General features: G+C 35.3%; 3 protein-coding genes and 1 pseudogene across 3 annotated transcripts; 1 reads left to right on the top strand and 3 right to left on the bottom strand.

Annotated features, from left to right (window-relative positions):
• Positions 1 to 670: 670 nt before the first annotated feature.
• Positions 671 to 9,060, top strand: LOC107645741 (putative UDP-N-acetylglucosamine--peptide N-acetylglucosaminyltransferase SEC). Its single transcript, XM_016349827.3, has 28 exons — positions 671 to 1,040; positions 1,201 to 1,346; positions 1,476 to 1,574; positions 1,705 to 1,755; positions 2,212 to 2,328; positions 2,458 to 2,514; positions 3,159 to 3,278; positions 3,354 to 3,416; positions 3,516 to 3,594; positions 4,145 to 4,254; positions 4,348 to 4,401; positions 4,497 to 4,564; positions 4,659 to 4,761; positions 4,979 to 5,181; positions 5,398 to 5,494; positions 5,882 to 5,953; positions 6,047 to 6,123; positions 6,248 to 6,364; positions 6,470 to 6,554; positions 6,758 to 6,925; positions 7,105 to 7,215; positions 7,333 to 7,419; positions 7,529 to 7,656; positions 7,907 to 7,989; positions 8,103 to 8,208; positions 8,310 to 8,456; positions 8,553 to 8,673; positions 8,791 to 9,060. Exons 1-28 carry the CDS (start codon positions 875 to 877, stop codon positions 8,902 to 8,904), a joined length of 2,949 nt encoding a protein of 982 aa, XP_016205313.1. The 5' UTR covers positions 671 to 874; the 3' UTR covers positions 8,905 to 9,060.
• Positions 9,061 to 9,206: 146 nt separating this feature from the next.
• LOC107645745 (germin-like protein subfamily 1 member 7) lies at positions 9,207 to 10,305 on the bottom strand. The gene is made up of 2 exons (XM_016349831.3): positions 9,942 to 10,305; positions 9,207 to 9,847 (listed from the first exon to the last, which is right to left on the bottom strand). Exons 1-2 carry the CDS (start codon positions 10,057 to 10,059, stop codon positions 9,312 to 9,314), a joined length of 654 nt encoding a protein of 217 aa, XP_016205317.1. The 5' UTR covers positions 10,060 to 10,305; the 3' UTR covers positions 9,207 to 9,311.
• A 2,918-nt stretch (positions 10,306 to 13,223) lies between these two features.
• LOC148554761 (protein FAR1-RELATED SEQUENCE 9-like) lies at positions 13,224 to 13,778 on the bottom strand. Its single transcript, XM_088490480.1, has one exon. The coding sequence runs from the start codon at positions 13,776 to 13,778 to the stop codon at positions 13,224 to 13,226; it is 555 nt and encodes a 184-aa protein (XP_088346606.1).
• A 977-nt stretch (positions 13,779 to 14,755) lies between these two features.
• Positions 14,756 to 15,634, bottom strand: LOC107646410 (NADP-dependent malic enzyme-like; annotated as a pseudogene).
• Positions 15,635 to 15,796: the final 162 nt, after the last annotated feature.

Consider the following 15,796-nt stretch of genomic DNA (forward strand, 5'->3'; position numbering starts at 1 on the left):
ATTGGATTGGATTTAGTTATATATAATTAAAATATGTTAGATGTTCAATTCATTAAGTATGCGGATGATTATTTTTATCCTTAAGTGGATGGTTATTTTTACTAAGAGTGAGTGGCGTGCGGGAAGCCAAGCAGCGATGCCGCGATGGTGAAATGAGATGATTATTGATGAAGATGAGGTGGCCGCCGGTTGAAAAAGAAGAGCATTGGAGTGAAATGCTTTAGTAAATTAGGATTTAAGATGGTTATTTTTTTGAAATAACTAACTGGATTTTTTAAAAATTTAAAATTTGAAATTGAAGAATTTAAAATTTGAAATTTAATGTGAAATAACTACCTATTGTATACATTGTCAAGATTTTTCATTGGCTTCCTAACAGAATTCAATCTTATTTTATGTATTATAAAAAATGTTATTAATATTTTTTTTTAAATTAATCAATCCAAAAATAAATTACAGAAATTTATTTGTTACCTTACTAAAAAAAATAGAAATACAACTAACATGATCCATTATTTAGAAAAATGTTAAGATTGAGTCATAGTCTATAGTGGGATGTAGCATAATAATAGCGCCGGTTGGTAAGAAAAGCAAAACAAATCAGATAACGCGGCAAAAGAGATATGGCGGAGTATCATTAAAAAAGGAAAGAAGCATTTAAAAAAAGCTTACGTGTCAGTACCAAAACGAATCCTGTCACCTAAATAGCTGAAGAATCTTTTCATCGCCAAAATTAACGGTTATGATCTCACCCAACCTAAGATTTTAAAATAGAAACCCCTTCCATATTTATCGAAATCCCAAGATTTCTCACAGAATCTGCAGAAAACGAAGAACGAAGTGAAAGGAGTAGAAGAAACACTTGTGCTTAACCATGGCCGTGATCTCCGTCCACGGCGATGGCCGCCACCACAACCACCTCCATCCGCCGCAGCTCACTGGTTCCGCCGGCTCCTCTCGACCGTTTTTCTCCAGTGATTACGTCGAGCCTTCCTCGCTAAGCCTTCTACCCTTACACGGCCATGCTTCTTCTACCAAAGGTTCGTCTTCTTAGGAAATCAAGCTGATATTAATCAGGAAAAAAAGAAAGCTTAGTTTGATGTTATAGATTACTAGTTTCGATTTTGGATTATACTACTGCTGTTAGAAACTGCAGTTGTTGCTTTTATTTTTAGCTCAGTGGTTTTTAACTTTATGTAGTTGATGAAGAACTCTATTTGTCACTTGCACACCAAATGTATAAATCTGGGAACCATAAGCAAGCGCTAGAACATAGTAAAGCTGTTTATGAGAGAAATCCGCTTCATGTTGACAATTTACTTCTTATGGGTGCAATTTATTACCAGGTTTGTTTTCTGTCTCTGTTTCTGTTTCTGGGAGGATTGATGATTTTTTGTAGACCTTAGGCACCGAATTCTTGGTCCTTCACTCCTTCTGTATTAAATTCTGAGTTTGTGATACCGTCTTTCCTGCAGTTGCGTGATTTTGATATGTGTATTGCAAAAAATGAGGAGGCGCTTGGGATTGATTCCCATTTTGCTGAGTGTTATGGGAACATGGCAAATGCATGGAAGGTAAGTTACCGCTGCGCTCCTTTGCTGACTTCAAAAGAATCAAAAAACTTGTGGTGTATTTGTTTTTTATAGTAGGTGAATTACATATGATGGTTTTCTAGAGTTAATGGTTTTTCCTTTTTATGTGCAGGAAAAAGGAAACGTTGACATTGCCATTCAATACTACCTGATTGCCATTGATGTCAGCAAGCAATTCTGGACCTATATTATTGTTCCTTTATAGCAATTCTTTTTGTGTGAATCATGTTGTGAACTTATTATACATTCCAGTGATTTGTTGGTTCATTTGTTATTTCCTTTATAGTACTTTATTTTGGATGTTTCAGCAAGAAATTTCACATAAAGCCATGGACACATATTTTGCCTTATTTGGGCTGACAAAGTCACTTAACTTGTTTGCTGTTCTTATTTACAGAGTTTCAGGTGTATCTTTGATATAATATATGTTGCATGAAACTTATCTGCTGTGGCGCTTAATCTCTTTCTTTCTTTATTTAATTATTTATTCTTTATTATTTATTTATTTTTTTGGGTGGAATCTTGTTATGTTATTTATTCTTTATAATGTCCTTTATTGTATGTTGTTATATAATCTTGGGTGAGATAATTTACCTTTGTTTTGGTTTTGTTGTTCTAGATAAATCCAAATTTTGCTGATGCATGGTCAAACCTAGCTAGTGCATACATGCATAAAGGGAGAGTCGCTGAAGCAGTACGGTGCTGTCGACAAGCACTAGCTATAAATCCTTTGATGGTATTCTTCAGCATATAGTGATTACTGTTTCTTGTTAATCTTTATTGAACAATTGGCACACATTATAATATTTTATTTGCCATTATGTTCCTTTTCATGGGGGATTCATTTGTTTTGGTGGTGATACAGGTAGATGCTCATAGCAACCTGGGAAACCTAATGAAAGCTCGAGGGTTGGTGCAAGAAGTAAGTCCTAAATGTTTGATACACCATTGTGTTTTGACATTTCTATCCACCAAATAATTCAGATCCTTGAACTCTATAAAAATGTTGCAACATTTCTAGACTTCAATTTTGCTGTGCCATATCCTTCTGTTCTAATTAATATAGTTTTTCTTGAGCAATCAGCTTTCTCCATTTGAGATTATGCTCTATTATATTCCCCAATGTGAGCAGTACTTCATCCTATTGGATTAGTTTTTCTGCTTATAAAATCAGTTGTTCTTAGAAAACATTTCTTCCATGATATTACTTAACTAGGCTTTGGTGTACAACATCTTGCTCCTAGAACAAATACCTTTCCATTGTTTTCTTTCAATAGTAATTTGTGTTTCCAGCTTGAGCTAAATGAGTGTGGCATCCTTATGTATCTTTCTCACCATCCTCAAGTCGCATTTTATATAGCCATTAAAAGAATGGCTGTATGCCGCCCTGGCGTAGTTTCTTCACCACTTAGTATTTTGTACCCTAAGTGTCTTGTTAATTATTGGTTTTACTGATTTAAATAATTCATCCATGGAACTGTGATCAAATTCACAGTTTGAAACAGATGTCAAGTTGTTGTCTTCAAGCCAGGGCTCAGATGATGGTTGTTGTAACATTTTGTGCAGGCATACAGTTGTTACTTTGAGGCATTGCGCATTCAACCTACTTTTGCTATTGCGTGGTCAAATCTTGCTGGTCTTTTCATGGAGTCTGGTGATTTCAACAGAGCCCTTCAGTATTACAAAGTAAAGTCTTACATTGCATACCTTAGTGATCTGATATTTCATGCTTTTGTTTATTTACATTCTTAATTATTTCAGGAAGCAGTGAAACTCAAACCTTCCTTTCCTGATGCATACCTGAACATGGGACATGTGTACAAAGTAAGCCAGTAAACAAGTTTAGCTTGGTTAGTTAGATGAACTAGTACCTTGATTAATGATTATTATATTTGGGGTAGCATGACATTTTTTCTTTATCAGGCTTTAGGAATGGCTCAACAAGCTACTGCATGTTACCAAAATACTCTTCAGACACGGCCTAACTGTGCCATAGCTTATGGTGAGTTCTGTTGTTTCATATCTGTTTCAGGCTAATTTTATTTATTTATAAGACATTAATTCATAACCTATTTTGTTTTCCCTCTTCAAAATATCTCATTATGGTGTCCTCAGTATTGAAAGCGATGATCTATATATCATGAAGTTAATAATAAAACAAGTTATGACTTTGTTGTATAAACACTAAATTTATATCATTGATTATTTTCTATTGTTAAAGACGCGAGAATTATGCTTCAGCTAATTACACCAAACAGTGCATAAATTACACATTACACACTGCCACAAGATTGTGGAGTTGGTTCTGAACCTTTACAACACAAAATGACATAACACATATTAGGGGAGATAGCCTTGGCATTACTTCTGTTAAGAACACTGTCCATATAAAGGATTTAACCTTTTAGGGTGCTTTGGATTTCCAAATGTGTTTATTGAGGCAAATGAAGAGTTTTTCAAAGAATATGATACTTGTTTACATTTCACAATGTGGTAAATCTCAACTTGTGCTGTACTGCTAATCATTACCCTGTATCACATGTGGGAAATAGGTAACTTGGCAAGTATATACTATGAGCAAGGACAACTGGAAAATACAATTTTACATTATAAGCAAGCTATCGCATGTGACCCCAGATTTTCAGAGGCTTACAATAATTTGGTAGGTTTTCTTGTTTTGTTATCGTCTTGCTTGAAAATAGCCTATGAAATGTTTACATATTTCGTTGGTTTTTTTCTCTTATCCAACATGTAGGGCAATGCACTGAAAGATGTTGGCAGAGTGGAAGAAGCAATCCAGTGCTACAATGTATGCTCCTTCCTTCATCCATTACATTTATTTTTTATTCATTTTTCCACTATTATATTTGCATGTCACTGAATCTACTTTATTGTGTCTTGAAGCAATGCCTTGCCTTGCAAGATAACCACCCCCAAGCACTGACCAATCTTGGAAATATATACATGGAATTGTATGTGGTCCTTGTATTTTTGGATAATGGTATTAACTGATGATGGTACGTGGTTGAATGATTTTTTTTTCTGGTCAAAATTGCTCTTGTTTAGGAATATGGTGTCTGCTGCTGCTTCATATTACAAGGCTACACTATGTGTGACTACTGGATTGTCTGCTCCTTACAACAACCTTGCTATAATCTATAAGCAGCAGGTACTAAAATCTGGAATGAAATTCCACCTCAGTTGATCCAGACGCCCTCATAGATGTTGTATATGTTTCATTAACTAGTTCACAGTTGGTCTATGTTCGTGGGTGACAAACCGGGGGCACTGTCAGAATGAGATGCTAATGCTAAATTTGTATATATTCTTTATAAAGGTGTACCTCTACTGATCTATTTTATACTTGTTTGGACAAATTATTTCAGGGGAATTATGCAGATGCCATATCATGCTATAATAAGGTTCTCTGCAATGACCCCCTGGCAGCTGATGCCTTTGTAAATAGAGGCAATACATTTAAGGAGGTTGGTAGAGTAAGTGAAGCTATCCAAGATTATATACGGGCAATTGCTGTCAAACCCTCTATGGCTGAAGCCCATGCTAATTTGGCTTCAGCTTATAAGGACAGGTATGCTAACTTCAAGTTTCCTTCATGTTGTTGAGGCCCATATTATAACAACTCTTTTGCATATCAGCAATGTCTTAAATTTTTAAAGTTTCATTGTCTTGAAACCTTTCATTTTCCTCACAGGACCTGTCAGAGGTCCAATGAGGAATTGATTTTCTGAAAATAATTTGAGCTTGGGGTCATAGCTCGAAATTAATCTTTTTTCAATTGTTGCAGTGGGCATGTAGAGGTTGCCGTAAAGAGCTACAAACAAGCATTAATTCTTCGTCCAGACTTTCCAGAAGCAACCTGTAATCTCTTGCATACACTTCAGGTATATTTCAGTTGTAATACTTTTCACTCTTTTCCAGTATGCCCTTAGTGGAGCATCTTGCGATAGAGACGATAATATTTTCTTTAACATGAGTTGATTGGTAGTGCTTTTATCTGTGAATGCACAATGCTTACTTCCATTGAACTGGTGGCTTTCAGATAGATGGGTTTGATCAAATCATGCTTGTTATGTTTGCTTTTAGCATACATCCATGAGTGATTGAATTCACAAATTAGATGATGTGCTACAAAAGCTTACCTGTGACCCTATCTTAATTTTCAACATTACTAATTTGATGAACCAAGTGTGATTAGTATCACATTTTGGAGAGTTGTGATTCATCATTTCATTTGTCATAAATTGGTGCAATCTTTTGTCATGTTGCAGTGTGTCTGCAGTTGGGAGGATCGTGAAAAAATGTTCAGTGAAGTTGAAGGGATCCTCATGAAGCAAATTAATGTCAGGACCTATCCATTCACATTAACATATCATATGGTGCACCATGTTTTGTTGGGTTGAGCATGCTTTATTGTTATTATTTTTGCTTTTCAGATATCGGTTCTTCCTAGTGTTCAGCCCTTCCATGCAATAGCATATCCACTTGACCCAATGCTAGCTCTGGAAATCAGGTATGATTTTTATGCAAATCACATCCAAAATAGAAAGTGAACTGTTCTATTGTGCATCCTCCCCCCCCCCCCCCCCCCTCTTTCTGTTTCAGTTTATAATGTACTTCACTGTCCATGTTTGCAGTCGTAAATATGCTTCCCATTGCTCCTTAATTGCATCTCGTTTTGCTCTGCCTCCATTTAGCCATCCTGCCCCTGTCCCAATCAAATGTGAGGGGGGGTATGAGAGATTACGGGTTGGGTATGTCCCAATCTCTTGACTAATATTCATATATTTCTCTCCCAAACAGTTTTGATGAATATTTGTTTTGTTATATTTTAACTGTGAGCAACTTGATGGATGCAGGTATGTGAGTAGCGACTTTGGTAATCACCCCTTGTCACATCTAATGGGATCTATTTTTGGTATGCACAACAGAAAGAATGTTGAGGTATGTAAGATGGCTCATTCCAACTTATCCCTAATTTCCAAAAGCACTTAATTTTTGTTTACAATTGACAATCTATGTGCAGTTTGGCTAAAGTGATAAAATTACTCTTTTTGCGGAAAAAAAAAAAAAAAGCATTTGAGCAAGTGCTAGTTGGCAGTGTTCTGATGGGAAAATGTTAAAAATACCATTCTTTATATATGCAGGTGTTCTGTTATGCCCTGAGTCCAAGTGACGGTAGTGAATGGAGGCAACGCATTCAGTTTGAAGCTGAGCACTTTGTGGATGTTTCTGCCATGTCATCTGATCATATAGCAAAAATGATTAACCAGGATAATATACATATCCTTGTCAACCTTAATGGATATACAAAGGTTCTTTTCTGGAAATAATTTTTCTCTTATCTATTTTGCAAACAAAAATTCATGATCAACTGTAATAAATCACATTTGTGGTCTGTATTTATTTTATGCAGTAATTTTATGTATTTGATGCTTGGTTTTTCTGAGGGCTTCCATTTTATGTATCAGTACTTTATTCTTTTTATCTGCAGGGTGCCAGAAATGAGATTTTTGCTATGCAACCTGCACCGATTCAAGTTTCATATATGGGATTCCCTGGAACAACAGGAGCAACATATATAGACTATTTGGTGACAGATGAGGTGAGATTCTTAAATTTGGTCTACCTAAAAGAGAGAGCTGTTTTTTTCTTCTTTTGCTTTATTTTATTTTATTGAGGGGCTAATCAGTCATCTAACTCTTTCTAATTTTTCTTGTAGTTTGTCTCACCACTTGGGTCTGCTCATATATATTCTGAAAAACTTGTTCATCTTCCCCATTGCTACTTTGTAAATGATTATAAACAGGTTGCTTTTTATGAACTTAATTGGAAAAGCCTTGATTCAACTTTATTGCTGGTTTTTATTAGATGCATGGTGTTGACTTTTCTTTGTGCTGCAAAATTTGTTTGTTCAGAAAAATCAGGATGTATTGAATCCAAAGTGTCAGCACAAACGATCAGACTATGGGCTGCCTGAAGATAAATTTGTATTTGCATGCTTCAATCAACTGTACAAGATGGATCCTGAGATATTTAGTACATGGTAATAGCAGGATGCTGCTTATTGGCTGTTTAGATTATATATTTTTTTCTAATAAAAAAAGTATTCTCACATATTTAGTTATATAGTTATTTTCTTTTCATACCTTGTCAACAACTAAGCCTTATCCCACTTGACTTTTCTGGGTGCATTGTTCAAGAAACACCATTGTGTTTTATGAGAAACCATACTTCCATTCTTTCTATTTCTGCAAAATGCATATTTGCATGCTATTAACTCTTGTCTCTTGTAGGTGCAGAATTCTTAAACGTGTACCCAATAGTGCACTTTGGCTACTAAGATTTCCAGCAGCTGGCGAAAGGAGACTGAGGGCATGTATGTGGATTTCTGTAATGATATTACTCTTGATGATATATTGTGATTAGTGGTGTCTGTTATGTTTTTTATTATTGCTCCAAAATGAGCGCTGGGCATTGGCCTTCTTTCAGATGCTGCTGCACAAGGGTTACAACCAGATCAAATTATTTTCACAGATGTTGCAATGAAGAATGAACATATCAGGCGAAGTGCTTTAGCAGACTTATTTCTTGACACGTAATTTCATCTCTACTTGTCCTCTCTTTGATGTACTAGATTGTTTTCTGTTATTTGCTTACGGCTTCCTTTGTTTTAATACTCTTATTGCATTGTTTTAGGCCTTTATGCAATGCGCACACAACAGGAACAGATATATTATGGGCGGGTTTGCCTATGATCACTCTACCTCTGGAGAAAATGGCTACTCGAGTTGCCGGATCACTCTGTCTTGCTACTGGACTTGGGGAGGAGATGATTGTTCCCAGGTGAGAGATATTTTCTTGATTACTGATATGGACAGTTATTGTTACCTTTCTGTTTATATAACTAACTAACTGTTGTGTGTGAAACCAACCATGTAGCATGAAAGAGTATGAAGAGAGGGCAGTATCACTGGCCTTGAGTCGCCCAAAGCTTCAAGCTCTCACTAATAAGCTTAAGTCTGTTCGCATGACTTGCCCTCTATTTGACACAGCTCGCTGGGTGAGTTTAATACTCCCTCTCCTTTGCCTCAAATTATAAATGTATCAAATTCTTTTTTGTGACAGATAGTTTTAGATAGTATGTAGTTTATAAGATGCATTGTTCTGAATTTTGTAGGTGAGGAATCTTGAAAGAGGATATTTTAAAATGTGGAATCTACATTGCTCTGGTCAACGTCCCCAACATTTCAAGGTCACCGAAAATGATCTTGAATATCCTTATGATAGATAGATAGATAGATAGGTAGATAGATAGATAGATATAGGTGTTAGACGAGAATGTATATAAGAAAATCAAGAAAAAGTAGACCGATCTGATACTTGCTATGTTGATGAATCTGATGAAGTTCTGTTTTAGCAATCACGAATATATCTATTTTGCTAGCAATCATGGATGAGTAATTTATTGTGTTTTGGCTTCGCAATGCTCTTGATTAATTAACTAGAACATTAACAAGATATACAAAAAAAGAAAGAGGGGGCCGGGGACTAAACTTTTCACTAAAACTCAAATGAACCAAAAGTTGAATCAAATACAACAAATTTGTTATTTATTATCATATATGAATTGCATGAGCCAAAACAATATATCAATGGAATGAAATGGTAATTCACTTTATCAAATTAGTTATTATCGTATCAGAACTGTTTTTCAAGGTAGTTAATTATTTTTTGATCCACTTGAAAAGCTTTAGTCAAAACTTCAGGAGAAATAGGTGGAGTGGATCCAAAAACAGCATTTGCGATTGTGATAACACCTGGATTCTGACTGCTAAGACCAGAAATAGCAACAGCGTTGCCATAACCCACGTTGAATTGGAAATGAATGAGACCAATTGGGAACACAAACACATCACCCTTGTTGAGCACTTTAGTAAAAAGACGGTTGGTGTTGTTTTGATTGGAAGTGACAAATCCAACAAAGAGAGTGCCTTCAACAACAGTCAAAATCTCTGTGGCTCGAGGGTGAGTGTGAGGAGGGATTAAACCCTTAGGTGCAAAATCCAGGCGAGCAAGTGATATGCCGAGTGTGTTAAGTCCGGGTAGTTCGTTAACACTGACAGGAGTCACGTTTGAGCCAAGTTTGTTGACAACATTCCCAGGATCTACATGCTTGAAGAAATCTTCAGCTACTACAACTTTAGGGTCTTTGCAAAAGTTTCCATTCACAAATACTGCAAAATAAGAAATTAAGAAGAATTAATTATAACGATGCTTAACCATATATATTGAAAGGAGTTTGATACTTGAGTATGTAATGATATATACCAGCATTTTGGGTGTCATTGAGAGCCACACAGAAATCTTGCAGTGGACTGGGATCATAGGCTGATGCAAAAGAGGATGCCAAAGCCAACAAACCAACAAGGAAGTAGATTGCTTTCATTTTGTGCCTCTTGATATACCTTTAAATTGATGCTATGTGTGTAATTGCTAATCTCTTATGAATGATGCTATGTATGTAATTGCTTAATTAGTTGTGGTGAGACTTGATGAATTTGTTGAATGGGAAGCTTGCTATTTAAAGGGAGGAGTCATTGAATTGGCCTGCAAATTAACGTTGTTGCATCTAATAATTGCTGAACCATTCTATACCAACTATGTATGTGCTTGTTCAAAGAATATATTAAACTTGTCACGTTAGCTCCAAAAAGAAATGAACAAGTGATCAATTAGTTTTCAAGTTGTTTGTCTTAGGACTTGGTCTGAGTTATTGAGACTTGTTAGCTGAAATTTAATTTACTGTGCTTTTAGAACTAGTAAGGCCAGTTTGGATAAATAACTTAATTAAATTACTTTTAAGAAAATAGCTTAAACAATAAATGACTATATTAAAAGTAACTTATAAATAAGTTATTTTGTATTTGGATTTTTAATTCTAAAAGTATTTATTTTATAAAAATATGATAAAAAGTAGTAGTATTACGAGAGAAGTAATTTTTTTTAACTTCTATGTAAGTTCCTAAATAGCTTCTTAAAAAACCACAATTTGATTTTGAAAATTGCACTAGTCATTAATACTACTACTTTTCATAAGTCAAAAGTTAAAAAAATTACTTTTAAAACTTTTTAAACGGGCCCTAAGTACATCATATTATATTTCTTGGTTGCCGCTCTTCCAAGCTTATCTATTCCTTGACCAAATATGTTGTAGTTTTATATATTATAATAATATGAAAATTTCCTGGAGAAGCAGTTGGGGGAAAAGGGATACAGTCATAAGGAAAAGAAGAGACCCCTTCAGATTCATACATGTATATCCCCAAATTGAACAAATGGCGATCTGATAATATTGTGAGCTGATTGCTTGCTTCTACTAATTTGACAGTAAAATATTATCCCATTTATGTAACCTCGCTTAGGGTTTAATTCCTTCTTGCGAAAGTTAATATGGAGTTTGATTTTGATTGATAATATAAAATATTTTAGAAATCGTATAATTATATTTATTATTTTAGATTATTATTTACTTAATTAATATATAAAATAATTATTTTTATCAATCTGGTATTATTTTATGTTGATAGTGTATTAAAATTAAATTTTATCTATCTATCTATCTATAAATAAATAGTCATTTCGACCATGAAATATTTAGATGCTGACAAAACTAATCATTAAAATTGAAACTAAAGTTATATCCATAAAAAAAGTTTTGTTTGATAAAAATAACCTATTATTAATTTTTTTATAATTTCGTAAATACCCATCTCTTTTCTGCTTCTTTCCCTAATTCTAACCCTAACCTTAACCCTAATCATTTAACCGCCCCTCCATCCTCCTCTGCCTCCTATCCTACACCCTTCTTTGCCGCCATAACCCCACCCACCACTACCATCTCCTCCACCCCTTTTCTCTTTGACCATCGCCAACTCCGACACCACCTCCGCTCCATTTCCTTTCCAACTCCTCTCTTCCAACTACCTCTCACCACCTCCTCTGCTAGTCATATCATTTTTTCGCAAGCATAGCCATAGCAGTGGACAATTTTTCCCACAAAATAGAATTTATCATTTTTGTTTCGGCTTTCGTTTCCGATACTATCCACAACCGTCCATATGTCTTACAAAAGGTATGATCTCTACTTGCTCGAAATTTTTTGTAAGAAAAATTGGTTTTGATTTGGAATATTGTATATAGCATGCTGAGAGATATAAAAATAGAGAATCAGACAGTGAGATATCATGGTATGGAGGCAAAACATTGATAATGTTTGGCCCCAATATTTAGGGTTGAACATGGATCGAATAATATCCACAGATCCACAGTATTTATCTGTATTCGATTCGTAAATTATATTATCCGATCCACATTGTCATCGGATCGGATTTTATCCAATCTGCACTCTAAAAGGATCAGCTTGCGGATATCACACCTGTATCCGTAGATCTGATCTAGTTAAGTTTAGAAATCAAACACCCTAACCCTAAACATTCATTTCGGTGCTGCACATCTTCCTCTCTCCCCTCTCCCCTCTCCCTTGTCCCTCTTCTCACTTCTCAGACCCAACCATCTCAAGACTCATTCTCTAATCTACTCATCAGTGACCATTATTGTCGTTTACCTCCACACGAATCTCATTCGTTCGCTGTCTCCATCCCATGGCCTCCCCATCTCGCATTCCGTCGCCTTTTTGTCTCGCATCTGTCTTCTCATCCTCACCACCTCGCCGTTTTCTCTTTTTCTTTTCTTTCTCAGCGGCGCTCCTCTCTTCTTGGATTAGTGGTTGGCTACTCTTTTCGTTCTCGACAGTCGCATTCATACCTTCATCGTGATTCTTCTCTACTTCGCCTCTGTTCTTCACCAATTTAGTCATCATCGTTATTTTACGTCTGTTGGGCATTTTAGTCACTATTTTGTTTCTGCTTATGCTCCAATTTTTTGTTTGCTTAAGTCTTTCAGTTATGTGTATCTTTTGCTACTTCTTTTGATGGCTTTTTTGTTTTAAAAAAAATTAAATAAGAATAAATCTTATGCACCGTAATTTCTTTATTTGTGACTCTCTTGTTGTATTTTTTTTTTAAATTTAGATGCTATTATAGTTTGATTCAGATTTTTGGTTCTTGTAAAACTGCTGGTGATCTATTATGATTTGATTGTTGTTATTTTTCTTTTAAATTCTAGATTTTTTTTTGGTATGCTATTTTTTGTACTATTGCACACCTCCATCTTTAACGTTCTTCTTTCGTTACTTTAGTTATCACTTTTTAAGTTGTATAGTATTTTGTATTAGTAAGGTTCAATAATTCGATGTCTTCAGTGAATAACTAATATTCATTAAGTTGATGTCTTTCTTAGGTGTAATATGTAAATACAAATCTAATATCCAGTAACATGCAAGTTTAAAGAATTGAAGTACATTTATTTTTAGGATGGTTATAGCATGGAGAAAGCATTTCTGGTCCTTAAAATTACAGCATGGTTTTTAAATTTTTGCTTATTTATGGTGCTTAAAATTTTGACTATATTTTGTTAAAAAATAAAATATTTCAAGCAAAGAGGTGAGGTTACAACTGAACTAGGAACCGGCTAAATACCAACATCACCTATTCACATCATTGTTGTGCTAATAAAATCATTCTTTATATTCTTGGTCCACCTTTTGTAGATCAAAGACTCTGGAAACTTAAGAAGGTTTTCAAACTTTATGGCACCGAAAATGTGACTACAAGAAATGCCACGGGATTCAAACAACTTGCACGAGCACGAGAACATATTTTTACTTCTATCGACTTTCACCCGTCGATCTTTCGTCAGGTCTCCGAGAACAGTCATACTGAACTCAACCTTGTCGAACACCGTGCATAATACCTTGATATTCAAAGCCTCAGCCCTCTGCTCATTACGAATTTCCTTAAAAATATTGCGAGTGAAACAACATGCTACAAATCTTTCATATACCTCTAACGAAGTAATCATCATTGGCTCAGAGCATTGAGACTTAAAGTCAGCTACTAATTCATTGTTTCTATACTCCTTTAAGGCCCTATCCAGGTTATGCATGAAGTTGATGAGTGTATTCTTGCGATTAACGTAAAATATGATGAGAGAGTTTATACCTTCCACTGTGACGTCGTCTTTATGTACCCGAAAAACTTTTTCCATAAGAAACAATGGGACCACATTGCACGAGTTTCGTAAGTTTTTTCCATTCACGTATTCCCAACAAGGTTGTGCTTATCCAAAATGGCTTCCCATCTTCGATCAAAATCTATACAGTGGTTGTTGTCATATATAAGACCCTTAAAATCCCGTAGAAAATTATGATTCTTTCACTACAAGAAAACACGTCTATTGCCACATTTTTAAAGCGTGGCGAAAAGCTGAAAAAAGCGTGGCGATAGCTTTTCGCCACGCTTTTTGAGCTACCGCCACGCTTTTTTCAACTTATCGCCACGCTTTTTCGTTTGCCACGCTTTTTACAAATGGCCACCCATAAAAGCGTGGCCGTATGTGAAGATATGGCCACGCTTTTAAAGCGTGGCCATATGAGAGGTCTGGCCACGCTTCAAAAGCGTGGCGATAGAAAGAGATATGGCCACGCTTTTAAAGCGTGGCGATAGCAAGATATGGCCACGCTTTTAAAGCGTGGCCATAGCCAGAGATACGGCCACGCTTTAAAAGCGTGGCAATAGCCTTGTAAAATTTAAAAAAAAAAAATCCTTTTTCTGATTTTTACCTTCATCGATACAAAATATAAAATTTTCAGTTCTTTTTTGATACCAAACTATAAATATAGTATGCAATTTTTATTACAAGACAAATCAAATACAAAATAAATCTCGAGTTTGCATAGGAAAGTGATTGTCCTGTTTACAATTTGAAAGAATTAGCAAACTTCTCTCACAACTGGTTGAAGAATTTAAGTTCCTATGGCGATGCCTTGTACAACAATCTATCTTAGCAATAAAATGAATCTGTTCCTAACAAGTATATCAAAACTGTAAAACCGCGGAGAGCACACTACTAATATGTTCTTCTTGGTTTAGTTCATGAAGCCGCCACAAGCTTTGGTCTGAATCATAGTTTGTAGCCTTTGAAACTAAACTAAACAAAACATGATATAATATGGTTCAAAAATCTCAACAGTAGTTTCTGTAGCCTGGGCTGTACATGCAACTTTCTGCATATTTGACAAGATCCTTAGGTCGAGGTAGATGAGAAGCAAGACCTGTTTTACCAAACACAGCACAAAAGATATAAGTATTGAAAAGAAAACAGAGCAAAGTTGTCTGAAACTCAAAACATTTCATGAAACTAACCAAGTTCATATGCCTTGCTACCACGTTAGCACCAATATGTGCTGATATCTTTCTGATATTTGATAATGGAGGGTAAATCAGTCCTTTATCATAGTTCTCCTGTGACACTTGTGCAGCCAAAGCTTCAGCTATTGCATAAGAAGAAACCGTTAGTGAGTTCTTGGTTCTACCTTCTTGGAATTTAGATTGAATTGATTTTAGTATATTTAATCTCTCTTAGCTTGAATGAACTCACAGGCTGCCAAGAGCATCTCATCGCGGATGCGGATTGCACCAGAGATGAGCAAACCCAAGCCAAAACCAGGGAATATGTAAGCATTGTTGGCTTGAACAGCAATGCAGGAAGCGCGAAAAAATAAAATGAAAAAATAAATATATAAAGGTCAGCCACTGAGATGTTTATATTGAATAACAAAATGTGTAGGTAGCAAAGGTCAAATGAAACCTGTCCAGGAACAAAGACTTTTCCTTCATATTCAACAGGATCAAATGGGCTACCACTAGCAAAGATTACTTGACCCTACAAATTAAATTAAGATAAACAACATTAACACATAATGATGTGTGTAATCTATTCTAAATTTTTCAAAGACCTGAAAGAAGGTACAACATAATTCAAAGAGTGGGGAAAAAAAGTAGAGAAGAAAACAAATACAAAGAAAAATCAGAACCAGATGAAAACTCTACTGCAAAAGCCATATGGTTTTACAATTCCACAATCCACATACCATTTTGAATTTGTCCATAGTTCCTGAAAGAACTCCTCTTGAAGAATCCATGTCATTCCCCTAAACAAATACCAACATTTTATCAAAGAAGAACAAAAAAGTAGCAGTGCTAATGGTAAATATTTTTTATAGT

Source organism: Arachis ipaensis, chromosome B6, assembly GCF_059453495.1.
Source record: "Arachis ipaensis isolate K30076 ecotype BB chromosome B6, ASM5945349v1, whole genome shotgun sequence".
Taxonomy (NCBI): Eukaryota; Viridiplantae; Streptophyta; class Magnoliopsida; order Fabales; family Fabaceae; genus Arachis; species Arachis ipaensis.